Source organism: Rhamphochromis sp. 'chilingali' (genome assembly GCF_963969265.1).
Source record: "Rhamphochromis sp. 'chilingali' genome assembly, chromosome: 7".
NCBI classification, from domain to species: Eukaryota; Metazoa; Chordata; class Actinopteri; order Cichliformes; family Cichlidae; genus Rhamphochromis; species Rhamphochromis sp. 'chilingali'.
Window position 1 is genome coordinate 23,049,705 of NC_137934.1, and position 15,944 is coordinate 23,065,648.

The 15,944-nt window shown below is 41.1% G+C and overlaps 1 protein-coding gene across 2 annotated transcripts; it reads left to right on the forward strand.

Moving 5' to 3' along the window:
- Positions 1 to 801: 801 nt before the first annotated feature.
- cUnh12orf56 (chromosome Un C12orf56 homolog) lies at positions 802 to 15,259 on the forward strand (the record flags this gene model as incomplete). Of its 2 annotated transcripts, none has more annotated exons than XM_080886101.1 (14): positions 802 to 1,290; positions 5,382 to 5,577; positions 5,781 to 5,796; positions 6,977 to 7,163; positions 7,280 to 7,435; positions 8,107 to 8,177; positions 8,885 to 9,029; positions 9,121 to 9,215; positions 9,867 to 9,956; positions 10,918 to 11,005; positions 11,078 to 11,152; positions 12,005 to 12,082; positions 12,165 to 12,346; positions 12,470 to 15,259. In XM_080886101.1, 14 exons carry the CDS (start codon positions 802 to 804, stop codon positions 12,579 to 12,581), a joined length of 1,980 nt encoding a protein of 659 aa, XP_080742227.1. In that variant the 3' UTR covers positions 12,582 to 15,259. The 2 variants fall into 2 exon arrangements, with proteins under 2 accessions (XP_080742227.1, XP_080742228.1); XM_080886102.1 differs by having other exon boundaries at positions 905 to 1,290; positions 6,980 to 7,163.
- Positions 15,260 to 15,944: the final 685 nt, after the last annotated feature.

A 15,944-nucleotide genomic window follows, 5' to 3' on the forward strand; every position in this document is an offset into this window, starting at 1 on the left:
CATCCCGTTACAAAACTTCCCTTCAAACCGCCTTTGCGCTTGAAACGGTCATCCCGAGGAAGATGAGGAGGACAAGGAGGATGAAGGAGACAATGCCACATTTTCAGCATTTTTCATGCTTCACACAGACGCAATCTGTCAGCAGCAGCACAAAGATTTATTCTTCACTGAACCGTGTTAGAGAGACAGGAAGAAACTGTGATAATCTGCAGTCTGCCGTCTCTTAGTGGTAAGAGTCAGAAAGTGCAACAACATCGAAATTAAAAGAAAAAATATTTTATTATCATTCAAAAGGTTTAACGCAGACTGTATGTTTTTATAATGCTATTAAATTACAACAATCTAATTTATAGGCTAATATCCATCACAAGAAATTCATAAAACTGCAACCTGTAATCTATTTTAAGCAAATAAAATATGAGAAATTAACAAATATTCCCCCAAAATATTATGAATAAACAGAATCATTTAATTAATAACTAATGTTAAATATAAAATGAGGTTTAATTCCATATCAAACCATTATTTGTATAAAACATGTAAAAAGAGGTACAGTGAGCAGGTTCGAGCCCCAGTAAGTTTCCATCCCTTCACTGGGAGCGACACGCTTCATGTGCATCATTATTTATTCACTCAGACGGCTCAGTAAAACATATATATATATATATATATATATATATATATATATATATATATATATATATATATATATATATATATATATACTTATTTATTTAATCATGACATATATTATTTAAGTACAGTAATTACTACATAATTATTGCGTTTGGCCAATCAGCAATGTTCCGCTCCTCTTCGCTGACCAATCAGAGAGCAGACGCACTGACGGCTCGAGTCATTGGCGCTTTACCTACAGCTCACTGTCCAGAACCGGGACAGAACCAGCGGCGTGTGTTCATCTTAACTCGACTTTTCAAACGTACCGGATGGAGCTGGACCTGTGAGCACCTGCCTCGCGACAAAGCGGCGGTTGAAATCTCAGAGGCGTTACCGGCGGCTCCACGGAGCGGTCCCGTCATGGCCCACAGCGGCTCCGGGTCGCTGCTGTGCCGGCGGAACGCGCGGCTGGACTCGTTCCTGCAGCGGAAGCTGGAGCGGAGGGTGTACGAACGGATCCGGGCTTACGAGCCGTGCGTGGTGCTGTCCGAGTCCATCAACAAGGTGTACATGCACGTGGTGCTCAGCGACGAGTGCGTGTACCTCACCGAGTACTCGCCACGCACTCTCACGGCAGCCGTTAGCTTCAGGCGCGTGCGTTACATCGAGCTGGTGAGTTTGAACAGAAAAAGTGATTTAAAAAAGTATTTATTTTTGTTTCTACTGCATTAATCCCGCCCTAATTAACCGACACAAAATCCAAAAGCTGATTTTATTAAACGAAAAAACAAACAAAAAATCTGAACATGACCTGTTATAACCTGATTTTAATAAAGTAAGATACGATATTTTGAAAAAAAATTAGTATTTTGCCGATAGATATTTGTTATTATTGGAGAAAATTAGTGTAAATACTGTGAAGACCTAAGACGTCGGGTTTTTTCAATAAATGATAAAAAAATATATGTATTTTTAATATTGATATAAAATCAACAGAAAAACCTTCTACCATATTTATTGGATTTTCTATTAAATTGGCGTTTAAGGTAAGTTATTTTTAAGGTAAATAAAAGTAAACTTTTAAAAGAAACAGTACAGAGTTAAAGCACTCATTTCCAGTATTTTTATCTTAAATGATGACGTGACTGTTTTAATGTCTGTCATGGATATTGTTGTGCAGACCAAATATTTATCAATGAATCGAGAAAATAGGCATACTGTGAAGTGTTCATGTCTCGTTTGTTCAGTAAAGGCTCGAAAACTTTAATAGTTAAATCCTAACATTGCATTTGGAAGCTGTGTTGTAATGAGTCTACAGGATGTGTTCAGAAGGGATTTGTGTCAAAACTGCAACGTGTATCACATCAGGTGAAAGAGGACAAGACAAGGCCTACATTTTGAAGTGGCTGTAGAAGAAAATATCTGTATTTCTTTTACAAATATTCACCAGTTGATTCTGCTCATCCAAGTGATTTCTTCAGTCGACTGAAGAAGTCACTTGGATGAGTGACGAAACGTTTCTCCCACTGAAAACGCTACATCCAGATGAACAGAATCAACCTTTGGAGATTAATTTACCTGGATGATTGAGAATGCATCAAGACGAAATAATCTCCAGACTGACATCACAGAGTGGATGTTGAGTCAAGGAAAATCTCAGTTATCTTTGAAACCTAAACTGTGAACAAACCAGAGAAGACAGCAAAACAAAGCCCAAAGGGTTGTGACCTGTTTGCACTTTGGTTGATATTCCTGCAGTGAAGTTCGGCTGAGAGCTAGGGCTGAAGAAGCATCACACACATTTAAATGGCTCTGGCCTTTCGTCTAGCTTTTTTCTGACCAGAGCCGTAAAGATGAGAATTTACAGTCAGACTTTAAATCTAAACTTGATATTGACGTTTAAGTCTTCACGCTTAGGTTTAAAACCAAGCTCCAGATTTTTAAAGAACATTTAGAGATAAATATGGATGAAGTTTGCAGTTTATAATTAGGACCCCATAGATTTCTATTATTTTTGACTTGTGACATCTTTAAAGCTGAACCCAATGAGGTAATTAGTGGATCTTTAGAGCTAGTTCTATTAGCAGAATATGTTAAAGCTCAATTTTTTCTGTCTAATTTGACAGTAAACTGAATAAGTGTCACGGTCTGGGGGGCAGACCGTGGGGGATGTTGGAGAAAGGACCCAAACGCTGGACTTAATGAAATGAACAGTGGGTTTATTTACAGTGAGGTAAATATACACCACACATTAAATCTCCAAAAGTGCTCCCTCGACTCCCGTGACGTGTCTTCTCCCAAGTGCTGGTATCCCGTGCTCTCTGCCCCTGTGCCTTCACACACCCCGTGTGTCTTGCAGTCCTGTGTTCCACTCTCCTGAGGAAAAAAAACACAGACACAGCCGTTATGGCACCAACTCCAGCAGGCATACACTGACCAGCACTACAAACACTGACATGGAGTCTAACTCAACGATCCTGCGCCGGAGGAAGCTCCATCGCTCTGTTAAGTAGCTCCCCCGACGATCCTGATCAGAAGCAGGTGTGTGGTAAGCTAGGCGTGACCAGCAGCTGGCAGGGCCACACCCATCAGGCCTGCAGGTGGCTGTCCTTCATCCTCCAGCCTCACACACACACACACCAGCATTGAACACAAGAACACAGTGCAGCAAACGTACATCCAATACACTAATAACAATAAAGGTCCACACTGTTCACGAACCCCGAGTCCCCGGCACCGGGTCCGTGACAATAAGTTTTTGGTTTTTGGAGACTTAACTGACATAACCTTGAGTGACAGCCAAACCACGACTAAAGCACGTTAGATTACATGCATGTCACATGATGCGTTCACTGACTAACCGGCTTCTGCTGATTAATCCCTGTTAAACTCTTCAGATTACACACGAGTTAGTTCGATTTATAGGTTTCACTTCTCACCTTTACTGCTGATGGCGAGAACAAGAGCGTAACACCTGCTCTGGTTTGCATATTTCATGTCTGCTCATACTGAGCTGCACTGAGCCTCAGAGCACCTGAGTTGCAGGAAGCCTGGAAACCAATCACGGAGCAGGACTCAGGTATGATTAACAGCTGTCAGTAATGTTGGTATGTACTTATTGTTAGGGCTGCCCATGTGACCGTTTCAAGTACTTCATGTATATCAACCTGCCAAAGAACAGCACAGACAAACCGTTAATGAGGAAGCTGTTATCCTCAGATTTTAATTAAACTTTAAAAGCTTAAAATAGTTCCAATGCCACATAATACAGAGCTGCAATACATGCAGCAAAAGTCACGCCGAGCCTCTAACTTCATCTCGTTATGTCAGAGGTTTAACTCGGCCCTAACAGAGTTAATCCCATCTGCATTAACTCTAAGATTACCACCTGATGACCTGTGCTGGCCTCTCCATGGCCTCAGCACCACCCTTTAGCCACTTTGTGGAGGATCTTCAGAGCACTGGGAGCTCATGGAAACTTACTGGGACTCGAACCTGCTCACTGTAACAAACAGAAATCAGGTCTTTTGTAACGCGATCTTTGGCAAACGCAAAATTAAAGCCGCTCAGAAGATGAGACGTGCTTTATTCAAGTTCCCGTGACAAAGCAGTCGCCAACATATTCAATGCAACATTGAAAAAGCAGTTAAATAAATTAGAGTCACTCAATAAAATAAAATCTGACAAAATACAATCCAGAAGTTTTTGATTTCTTTGTATTTTATAGATGTTTCTGCTGTTTTTTTAAGTGCTCTTTAGCAATACTTCTCCAGGCTTTCAAAGTAACTATGATCCAAGCATAAAAAAGGATCTTAACTCAGATGAACCAGTGTTGTCTCCACACATAACAGAATATTAGCAAAGAACCAGTTTACTATTTTATGACAACAGCAGTGTGTCATAAAAAACACAATCATTCTTTCTGTCATTAAGTTGCCAAAGATGACACAGTTTCACAGGCACAAAATAATATTTTTACAACAACAACATTATTCACAAAGATCTGTTAGCTGAAAACTTAGATTTAAAATCTATCTTTAGCAGATGATCAATATCCATGAAAAATATGAGAGGAGGACCTTCAGCTGATCAGCTGCTGATCACTGAAGCCTCATCAGAAAAGGTCTCAGTGGAAGAGCGGCTGTCAAGAAGCTGTTCTTAAGGAAGGGAAACAGAGAAAAGGTTGATTATTAAAATGACACAAGAACGACTGAAAATTGTTGAACCAGATCTGAGGGAGAGATGAGATGTTGTCAGGAGGGAAAAACACACAGTAGAGTGATATCAGTCATGGATCGGACCCCCCAGTGCCCGGACCTCAAGATTACTGAAGTAGTGTGGGATTATCCTACATCCTTTTATTACACACAGGATCAAAATCAGTCTACAGCAGATGATCAATATCCATGAAAGATGTGAGAATACCCACTATAAGTGCACAGTATATATGTTCAAAGGTTGTATATGGCACAAAATATAAACATTATCTTTATTTAATCTTGTTATTCTGTAAATATCCGATTTTTTTATTTTAAGGGCTGAAACTCATGATAATGTATAGATTCATCTTTTTATTAATAGTTTGATTAATAGTTTCTACAAAACCAAAATTTGCTTGAAAAATAGTCAATCATTAGAATCGATGCGCTAATGTCAGTTTTCTGTCGACTCGTTTCTGCACCGCTTGGTTTTGTCTTATTTCTGATTCTGCTCCCTCATATTGTCACATTTTATAATCTTTACAGCATTGTCTTTTTTTACAGGTGAACGACATCCCAGATTTCCTCAGTGGGAAGCATCAGGAACGCTGCCAACACATACGGATCGTCTACGTCACCAAAAAACCTGCAGCGAAGCAACGCAATTGGTTAAAGAGAGCCAAGAAAGAGGGCCTTCCTCCTGCAGCCCCGTCCTCTCGCCGAAACAGCCACTGTCCTGAAATAACAAGCACATTACAAGGTAACTGAGACAGTTTATGTAATTTGATGATGCTACGCAATGATATCAGACTGAAGTTTATGCTTTTTGTAAGACGAGTCAGAGACATGTGGAATGGTCTCTTCAGAGATTTGATCCTTTGGAAAGACACCAGTGAGGTTTATGTGTCGTCTTGTTTCTTTATCTGTAACTCTAGCCATCCTGTGTTTCCATTTCCTCCACAGGATTTTCCACAGAGAGGTGAGTAAAACACAGACACACTTCAGAAGCATGTTTTATTTGAGGATACTCACACATAAAGGCTTTTAAGTCCTCCCTGCAAACACATTACGTAATGCCAGTGTTGAATTTGGTTATAATCATTTTAGAAGCTGCAGAGTGTGCAGGAGTGAGGCAGACAGTGAAAGTTTATGTGTGGGATACTTCAACACTGTAATGTGGTTGTCTGTTGTGAACTTGTTAACAGCTGAGCCACTTTACCTGAGTATGTAATGACCACCCCAGTGTCTCAGGTAGCTCATGACTTATTTACTCCAGGGACTAGTTTACCTGCTGCTCATTAACATGTTCACAGAGTGACTCCAGTGTTGCTCCTCAATATCACACCTGCAGTGCTTCATCCACACACCAGGCAGCAGGTAACATCCACCTGGTACTGCTGGTCCATCATTTATCCTTTTTCAGCAGAATGTGCCCACTGATGATTGAAATGTAGAGATGTGTTTTCCAAACACGTTTTTATAAATTCCCACAGCAAGAGGACCTGCTGGTTCGCTGCTGGACAGTTTGCATTTTTACTTGGTTGCATGCGGGGCTCCGATCCTCCTTGAGTTCTTCTGTGAATGAGGCAGGAGATGGAGGGAGGAAGGAACAGATTTACTGTCATTGAACTGTTGCCTGGTAACGACGAAGCACTGTAAAACAGACGCAAACAGCATAAAATGTAAAAGCTGTCTCACGGTAATGTTCCCTGCTGCTCAGCTGTGCTCACCCCCGGTAGGTCATTAAACGTACACACTTTTCTTTCACTGCCACTCCCAAACCTTAGACTGCTTGTAAAGTTGAACCTAAGGATGAGCTGACAGCGTGAAGTCTCAGGAGCACGACTATCATGACTGTGTGAATCTACCTGAGAGCTCTTTCTGTTTTTAAGCTGCAACATTTGTGCAGAAAAACAATAAAGAAGTTCTGAAAAGCAAAGCATATTTTAGAGGCTTATTTGGCTCTAGTGTGACGTTAATTTACTACATGAACCTTGTGTTGTGTTCAGGTAGACTTCAAACTAGCAACCGAGACCATTAGCTGATCAGGAAAGTGTTTTTAATTGTTTTGTGCAGCTGGAATACGACATGAAACTCACACAGTTGATGATGCAGACACTTCACAGAAACCTGATGTCTGCGCTGTTTCTTCTCTCCAGCAGCCAATGGAGGAAGGAGGAGCTCCCCCCAGTGTTAAAGCACACCCGCTCAGCCTCGTGCCCGAACCCAGAGACTCTCGGCCTCACGAGAGTCCCGCAGCCTCCCCCCTTTTACTCCCCCTTAGTCTCACCTGCCTCATCGCCATTGCTCTCAGAGAAAAGCCTGAAGACCCTCGAGAGTGGTCAGGTATAAACGTGCGGCTGTTCCGATGAAGATCTACTCAAATTCAATTTGAAGTAACTTAGACAAGGGTCACACGTCTCTGTAAATTTGGTCGAGCTCTGTTGTGTGTGCTGTTACAGTTACAAAGGAGGATCGGTTCGGTCCTGTCACGTCTGCTGAGACGAGGCTGCGTGGACAGCGAGGAGGAGTGGGAGGCGGAGCTCCACCTGTACGCCGTCTCAGAGAAGTCCAGACTTTACCTCCACCTGCAGAGCTTGTGGAACAGCTTCAGTATTGTGAGTGAAGACTGTCTATGAATAGTATTTAACACATTGACTGTTAGCTTTAGAAATGTTGTGGTTATTTATATGAAAGTGGAGCTTAAAGGTGCCCTGTGGATTTTTGGAGTAGATAAGTAAATGTCACAGTGTGCAGGTTATACAGAGCGTGTCCTGTGTAATGATATGGACTTTAAATGCAGTCACAGAAAACAGGGATTAACTTTTGTATGTAACAAAAGGTAAGCTGTTTGTTACATACACACAGACACAGAAAGGTAATGAGGGAAGTGGAGATAGCTGGGAGAACAAAACACAGCTGAGCTAAATCACAGAGGATGAGACAAAAGAAGCAAAACTGAAAGCAAACACAAGGAACAACTATCAAAATGAAGCAGGAAGTGAGGCACAACTGAAAGGGGGGCGAGAAAGATAAAAGGACAGAATGGGAGCACTAAAGGGAACTAATCACCCTAAAGTAATCTGTAACTACACTGAGAACTAGTTTAGTTATAACGATAAAGAACTAATACCAAGAACCAGAAGATCAGAAAGGCTCATAAACACAAAGAAAATACAAAATAAGAAAAAACAGGAAGTATAAAATGAAAAAGTATAAAAGTATAAAACATGTGTCTGATGGTGTACTCGCTCAGATTTCTGAGGTGTGTGTGTGTGTGTGTGTTCAGAGGTCCACCCTTTTGTTAGATCCGCTCTACAGAAGGAGGAACTGCGTTTCATTGTCTGCTGCTGCCATCAGGTAATAAACTGTTCTGTGCAGACTGCAGACACACAACTTCCTGCTTGTCCAGTCAGAATAAAGGTCACAGGTCAGTTTGTTACTGTGGAAACAGAAATCATTCACTCATAGACTACACTGGACATAGCCACTGTGACGGCACCCACTGGTTTTGGACTCCACTCTACTGATTAGTGCTGTGGATACTCTCTGAGACTGAAGCCGAGGCGTCCTGGAGTAGCTGTAGATTACAGTATGGTAGCTCCCCACAAAGCTCCAGCTCAGTGACTGCAGTTAGCTGAGGTGAAGCCTATCAGACAGCTGGCAGCTACAGCCGCCTGCATCAGCCACGCATAATCATGCAGAAGTTCACATTCAGGAGAACTGCACCTCTTTTGCATCAGCTCCAGATGTTTCACTGCACATTTAATATTTGCAAACACGTACATTTGTTTAGTTTACATTTGAGTGGAGCTTAAATAATGAGACCATGAAATATTTTTAATGAACTGAAATATTATTTTATCTTGGCTGTGCTGAGCTGTAGCGCTCATATTCCAATATAAAGATTTATATAAAAACATTTCCAGAGATTTCGACCTGCTCTGAGAAACCTCATCTGAGCCCTGAAGGTTCATCACAGCAGACTGTGACGAGTTTAGGCTCATTTAAACTTGTTATTGCTAACAGGCTCAAACGTCGGTATTAATGTTGATGTTATATTTAAGCTGGGAGCGGACGGCTCACCTGTTTGGCCAGCTGAGCTCCGAGCTCCTGCAGGACGGGAGCAGCGTGGAGAGTATGTACCTGCTGCTGCAGGAGCTGAGGACCGCCGCGCACCGCAGCGTTACCCTGCGCCGGCTCTTCTGGAGGGTAAAGTTTATAAAACCTGCTCGGCACTGTGTGTTTGACGTACAGAACGTGCCTGTGAGTTGCAGTGAATGACTCATTTTCTGTTTTCCAGTCCAGTGAGGTGTGTACTTTCCTGCTCTGCACTCTGGAGGGATGTCTTCACGGCCGCCAGAGCCTCGGTGGACTCTACACAGCAGATCAGCTCCTGTAAGCCCCTTAGCAGGTGTTCATAGCTCCACAGAGGCGAGATTTCAGATTCATTAAGGTGTTTCTTTGACTGTATTCAGCGTGGCGATTACAGAGATGATGTGCATTATTTCACAGCTGTTTCCAGAAAGTGGGTTTTGTGAAAACTTCAGATTTTTGAAGCCTGAGATGAGGGAAACTGAGTTTTCTTTAAACAAGCTAACTTAAACTTAGTTTGCATTAACAGCATAACACACTGTGAACCTAACCTGCTCACTGGCAGGTTTCCTCTCTCTGCCTTCTCCTGTCGAGCCTGAAGCAGTTTCACCTCCTCATTCATAAAGTAGATAATAAAGAACATGTAAAGAGCTGAAGTTTACATTATAGTCCCATTAATGTTCGCACTTATCGGTACTGAGAACAGGTCCTGTTATTGTTGCGTGCGGTTATACCAACAACAGCAGTATTCACAGGATTCAGTTTGTTCAGGAACAAATCCAGAGTGAGTGGATGAAGACCGCAATATTACCTAAAACACTGAAAGAATCTGCGACTGTGATAATATTTATAGTAACAATATAATAACTAACTGCAGGTCATATCTTCCTTGCTGTGTGTTGCTATGACGATGATGATGAGCATGTGACTGAAGCTCTGCTGTTTGTGTTTCAGACTGAGCTCTCTGATCGTTGACACGCTCGCCATCATGTTCAGAGAGACGGAGGTCGAAGCTGCCAGACTCAGCCTGCTCTCTGCCAAAAAGTAAACAGAACACAGTGTATGTTTGTTCCTTTCATTAAACAGTCCTCATTTCAGGTATGTTGAAATATCTGTTGGCAGCTCCTGTAAAGGCCTAAAAGGAGCTTAGATTGGAATAAAGAGATTTTCTATGTATCTACAAGTGAGGGATCCACATCTAAGGAAGTCAATACACTAACTGACACAGTGATGATACACAATGACACAGAGGACTACAGAACTACTCGAAGGGTTTAGGATCAAAATGAAATGAATACTGGACACATTAAGTTAAATGGGAAGAGAACACTGGCATATCACACGAGGCTGAAGTTCAGGGTTGAGTTCATAACATCCACTAAAGAAGTGGCGAGTAAACATCAGTTGTTTTTTTTAATCATATATCAGGAGTAAATCATCCGAGTCATTGGAGGCAGTGCAGAAACCAAAGTACCTGAGGAAAAGTTAAAATGCCGAGATATGAGATTCCCCGTACTGCTGAAGTTTAGGATTTCTGCCTTTTTGAAGAGGATGTGGTTACAAAAGAAGACTGGTGTCTTTGTGAAATATTATAAAAGAAAAATTCTTGTAAAAACTGGTATAAATCTGAATCATACAGGCTTGAACGATAGATGGATAATGATGCCAGTGTGATGGCAAAAACTGAATTCAGTCTGAGCTCCAGAGGAGTCTTTACTTATTTTTTTTTCTGTATTAAAATGAGAGAAATGTACACAGATTCATGGCTTATAGACTGATGTGTCTCCAGTGTGTTTGTGAGGTTTATCTATTAACAATAGTAAATAAAAAGTGAGAAAATAATAAATGTGATTATTCTCAGGGAGATTTTCTATCATTTCTTTGGTTGCAGCTGGAGCTGCTTTCCTTTGTTGTAGTCTGGTGAAACCCAGAGAAGAGTTATAAAGCTCATTTCCAGATGTTAGCACACCTTCCCTTTTCTGCATTAACTGTTGTTTCCCTGCAGAGGTGCTCTGGCCTCCCGAATGCTGCTTGCCTTAATATGTGACCCTCAGCCACAAACTCACAGCGGAGGATTTCTGACGTACTCAGAGGTGAGCTGCTCTCTGCTCACATCAAGTGTCTTTCATGTGCCTTCGATGCATTAAACCTTGTGCCTCTTACAGCTTCAGGCCTTACTCCCTGAGTATCTGGACACCGCCGCCTCTCTGCTCTTTGAACTGCTGCTCGTAGGCCACGTGGTGAGTTTGATAAAGCGTACAACGGGGGCGCTTCTCAGCTGTGAGTAAAATGTGTTTATGCAACACCTCAGGCTCTCCTGGGAATTACAAAAACTAAACAACTGTAACACTGATGAAGCACTAATGAATTAATACACGTCAGGTATTAAGCAGAATATTATTAATCAGAAGATTAAAGAACGGCTACTGAAGCTGATGGTCAGTAATCAATAAATACACACAACACAGAACGCTATTGCAGGTACAATGTATTTAAACAAAACCAAGGAAAAATAACAAGGAAAGAAAAGGAAAAACTTAAATAATTACTCCTGGTGCAGTGGTGCCCGGTTTAAGGTGCACAAAGACAACTAAACAGTCTTGTAGCTTAGATCAAGCAATACAGTTTCTCAAGTTCAATAATATTCCCCATAAATAACACACCACCAATTCAAAAACACTGGTCCACACTGATGAGAGAAAGTCCATGATTTTTATCTGGGTGTCCATGAGAAATGTCCAAGCGCTATTGTCCATAAACGGGGGAAATGATGTGTTAAGAATCCTGCTCCCTGCCCTTTGTTGGCTCGCCATCCTTTTTAAACCAGAAAAGGGTCACCTGGCCTGCATTAAATAAACAGGGCCAATAAGAAATCACAAGAATAATATGAAAGTGTCAGCCAGTTTAGCTTAATACATTAAGTTATTCTTATTCTTGTGTACACAGTAGACTTATCTAAAAAGTTCAACTGCTATATACAGATTGCATAGCTTTAAAACATTTGTTATTTGCTATGATATGGTCCAAGAAAGCTCTGAATATCCACATAACAAGAAACAAACACAGTTTTTGTTCAACTCTTCGTGTTTCAGACCAGCAGGTGTGTCTCTGCTGAAAACTTCCTGTCTGTCGGTTGGATCCTCAGAGTCCTGCAGCCTCATCCCCACCTGGTAAAGGTCTCATCAGATTTAACTGTGATTTCTGTCAGAATGATAAGAATTACTCAAACGCTGACCCTCTCCGTCCCCGCAGCTCTCCTTCATTGGTTACCAGGTCCAGCAGGTGGTGTTGGTTCTGACGGGCCTGCAAGTGTCGGTCCCCAGTCCCGTTCAGTCCGTCCTGCTGTTCCAGCGCCTCAACCTCCTGCTGGCCTGTCTGCAGTACAACAGCCAGCTGGCTCAGCACCTGCGCTCGCATTTCAGAGAGGAGTTCAGGTATGCTCAAGACAGCCACAACAGTCACTAAGTACATACGTGCTCACGTTAACTTCTTATTATAAAGAAGAAATGTGTAAATGCTCCAAAGTCTGACAGCTCAGATCTGTTTTGGTCCTGCAGATACTCTGTGATGCCGTCGGGCTCTGAAGTGAAGCTGCCACCTCACTATCCTATCAGCCGACCCACTCTGAGACTTGTCGAGCACATTCGAACTCTTATGCTGCTCAGGTGACTGAACACCAGCGTGCTCCTAGCCTTCACTTTACACAAAGGCATCCTCAGGGAAGGAAGCAGGATTTGGAGTCCTCGGGATGCTCGGCTTAAAGTTTCTGGATTATTATATATCACAGACATCTTACTGTTAGACAGAGAGATGGAGATATATGCTTGGCCTGTAAAGACTGTTCAAATGATGTGCACTCCTAATAACCTGAAGCGGTTCTCTGACAGTCCATCAAGTGGTGCGGCTTCGTAGCTTAGCAAAGTCGGACTGAAACATTAGACAGATTTTCGAGCGCCATGTACCACATAAAATTGTTTCGAGGTCAGTAAATACAACCAGAATTAATAAATAAGGCGCACAGGATTATAAGGGACACTGTCGATTTTCAGATTTTAAGTGTGCCGTATTTTCCAAAAAACACGGTAATAACGACGGCCCGCTAGCATGCTCTACCAAAAATAGTGCTTTGTTGTGCATCTGACAGACGAAAGCTAAACCAGTTCCACACCACTGAAGTTGCAGCATTTTTACAAACCAGTTCTGGTTCATCTGTTTCATTCAACGATCCGCTTTTGCCCTTCTCATTCTTAGTCGCTGCCAGGCTTTTTCCGCCATGTGCGTATGAAAACAAAGGCTCTGCGCATGTGTGTTTTACCCATATTCTATCGCGATATTTCATTTTCTTATCGTTGCCCAACATTATACCGGTGTTACCATGAACGGTATGATATGCATAGGATCTTTTCCTTCCATATGCATGACTGTAATAATTGCATCCAGCCATGATTTTGGCGTCTCTTGAGTTTAGTGTAGAGTTATATACTTTGCATAATATGGGGGGTTATTTATTGTTTTTAAATTTAGCATTGACTCTTTTATTTTATTTCAGCTTCTGTGATAGGTACTACTAATTTAGTTTATTCCATCATTGATATTTTAGCCAATTTAAGGGGTTTAAGGAACTCAATTTTTTTTGTTTCCGAGGTTTTTGTGCTTCCTCCTTTACAACTGTCTGTAATATTTTACATAAGTATTGAATATTTCTTTAGTTTGAGTTTCATTTCTTGATTTCTGATCTTAGGAACTGTGCTTTTCTGAGCTGAAAGGCCAATAACAGTTTTTATTAATATCTGAGACCCTCTTCTGCCTTGTATGGTAGTAGCTCATCTAATTGTTGTCTAGCTTCTTTTAGCTTTTTAAATGTATATTGTTGATGTTCTCTCTCTAGTCTTTTTACTTTGTCTTTAAATTGTCATTTGATCTTATATTCATTTTCATAACAACTGGGCTATGGTCAGAAACAATGATTGATTCAATTGTCATCTGTTTTATCCTATACATGTCGATTTTTGACATGAAAAGTCTATTGTTGGGAAATCAGTTTTACCCAGGTTCTTTTTCATTCTTCGAGCATCCAGAGATGCACTGGACTCAGTAGTTATTTCACAAAACCTTTATTCATCTTCATTTAAGCATGCATTCTTCTAGAAGGGAAGACTTGCCAGGCCGGTGTCCCTCTGCAAAATCTTCACTCCTTTGTTATTTACTGCCAGCTTTATAGAAGTGACCCCATCATAACACCCCCACGGTGTGCTGCAAACTCTTTGTCTGTGTGCACGAGCACGTGAGTGCCTGTGTGTGCGCGTACCCGTATGTCTATGTGAGTGCACGTGAGTGAGTGTATGTGCGTACCTGTGTGTATGTGTGAGTGCACGTGAGTGTGCATGTGGATGTGTGTGCGTAACAGTTAAAACACTATGTGCGTATATCTCTATGTACGTGCCTTCCTGAGGGTCATAAAAGTCCATCTCCCTTCCAAATCAAAGTTATTTAGTTACAAACTTTGAGACTCCCACCCAGTCATGCCCTGAGGAATTTCCACTCAACATTAACCTCTCCTTATCTCACTTTCACAGTTCAAACTGGGGGAGGGTCTCCTAGAAATCTACTCCTAAGTTTATGACACACTCAGGCCTTTATTACATCGAGGGCAGTGTCAGTGTCTCTACAATAATTCTACATTCTAACACATTTCTAAACTCTAAAATAGGTACGCATATCTTCACTATCCTTGTGTATCTTCCATGTATTTGGGACACGAATGTAAAATTTCTGTTGTTAGGATGAAAATGACACCAGACATCCACCAGTTCCAGTTCAGTCATCATGCCTAGTAGGTCATTTTGGACTGAGGTTTTATTATTACCAGTAATATGTCTAGTTTAGTCTTCAGAGTACAAATTAAAATCTCCTCCCCTGAGTATAATTCCTCCTCCTTTATCTGCCACAAAAGGTGCAATCCCTTTTAAAAAGTGCAGTCTTCATTTTGGGCATACACATTTAAAAATTTTTTCTCTTGATTGGGTTAATGATTCTGCTTACATTATAATTTACAAAATGTAAATAAGTCATAATCTCTGTACAATAATATATGCTTCCCTTATTTAAACAATAAACATATTTAACTATCTAACAATGTGTTGACAGCTCCGTGCCCCTCTTTCTCTGCAGCGCATTTTGACTTCGAGCTCCTTCAGCAGCCTCTGTTAGTGTTGCAAAGGTCTTCTCTGTGGTATCCAATTTAATTTTCACTTCTGCCAGGTACAGACATTTCGCCTGCACTTTCTTTTTATTTTAGTTGTTTTATGATTTCGTGAACCTTAGCTCTTTTCTACATTGGGAGTGTAGTCTTGATTGAAGAAGATCCGTTTATCTTGGAAGAAGACCTGTCTCTGGCTCCATGCTTGCTCTATAATCTTATCTTTTATTGCTGCATTGAGGAACGTCACTATCATTCTTGAAGTAGCTGTTTCACAAACCTGACCGTATCCTTTCCTTCACTTCCTTTTGAGATCCATACATCTCAATCTGTTTTGGAGATCCTTGCACTTTGCTGAGAGATCCATATCGCGGTGAATCAAGTATTGCAAACCGCTTTCGTGTCACATGACTTTGAGCCATACTGACACTTTTCTTTTTATGTGTCTGGTTGGCTTGAGTTGCTAGCATTGGTGTTTAAGCTAGCTGGACTCTATGGTCTCTGTTTATCTTCTCTTCTTTTCCAGGTATCTTTAAGAGTTCTTTCTCTCACGGCTTTATGTATTTTGTTGTTTTCTTTATTTAACTGCCTATTACGTACAATAGCTACTTGTTTTCTCGTTGTCTGGCGGGCAACCATGACTTCACCTGAGGTTAATTAGTCAAACAATTACATTAAGACAATAATACACTGTCTTAAATAGAATAAAATTACTGAAAATATCAGTGAAAGTATGTATGTAGTGTATATAATAATATTTCTTAGCATTGAAAGTACTGTGTATGGATGAAAGGTGTTTTTAGGGTCTTAAAGCAACAGTTTAGACTAATGAT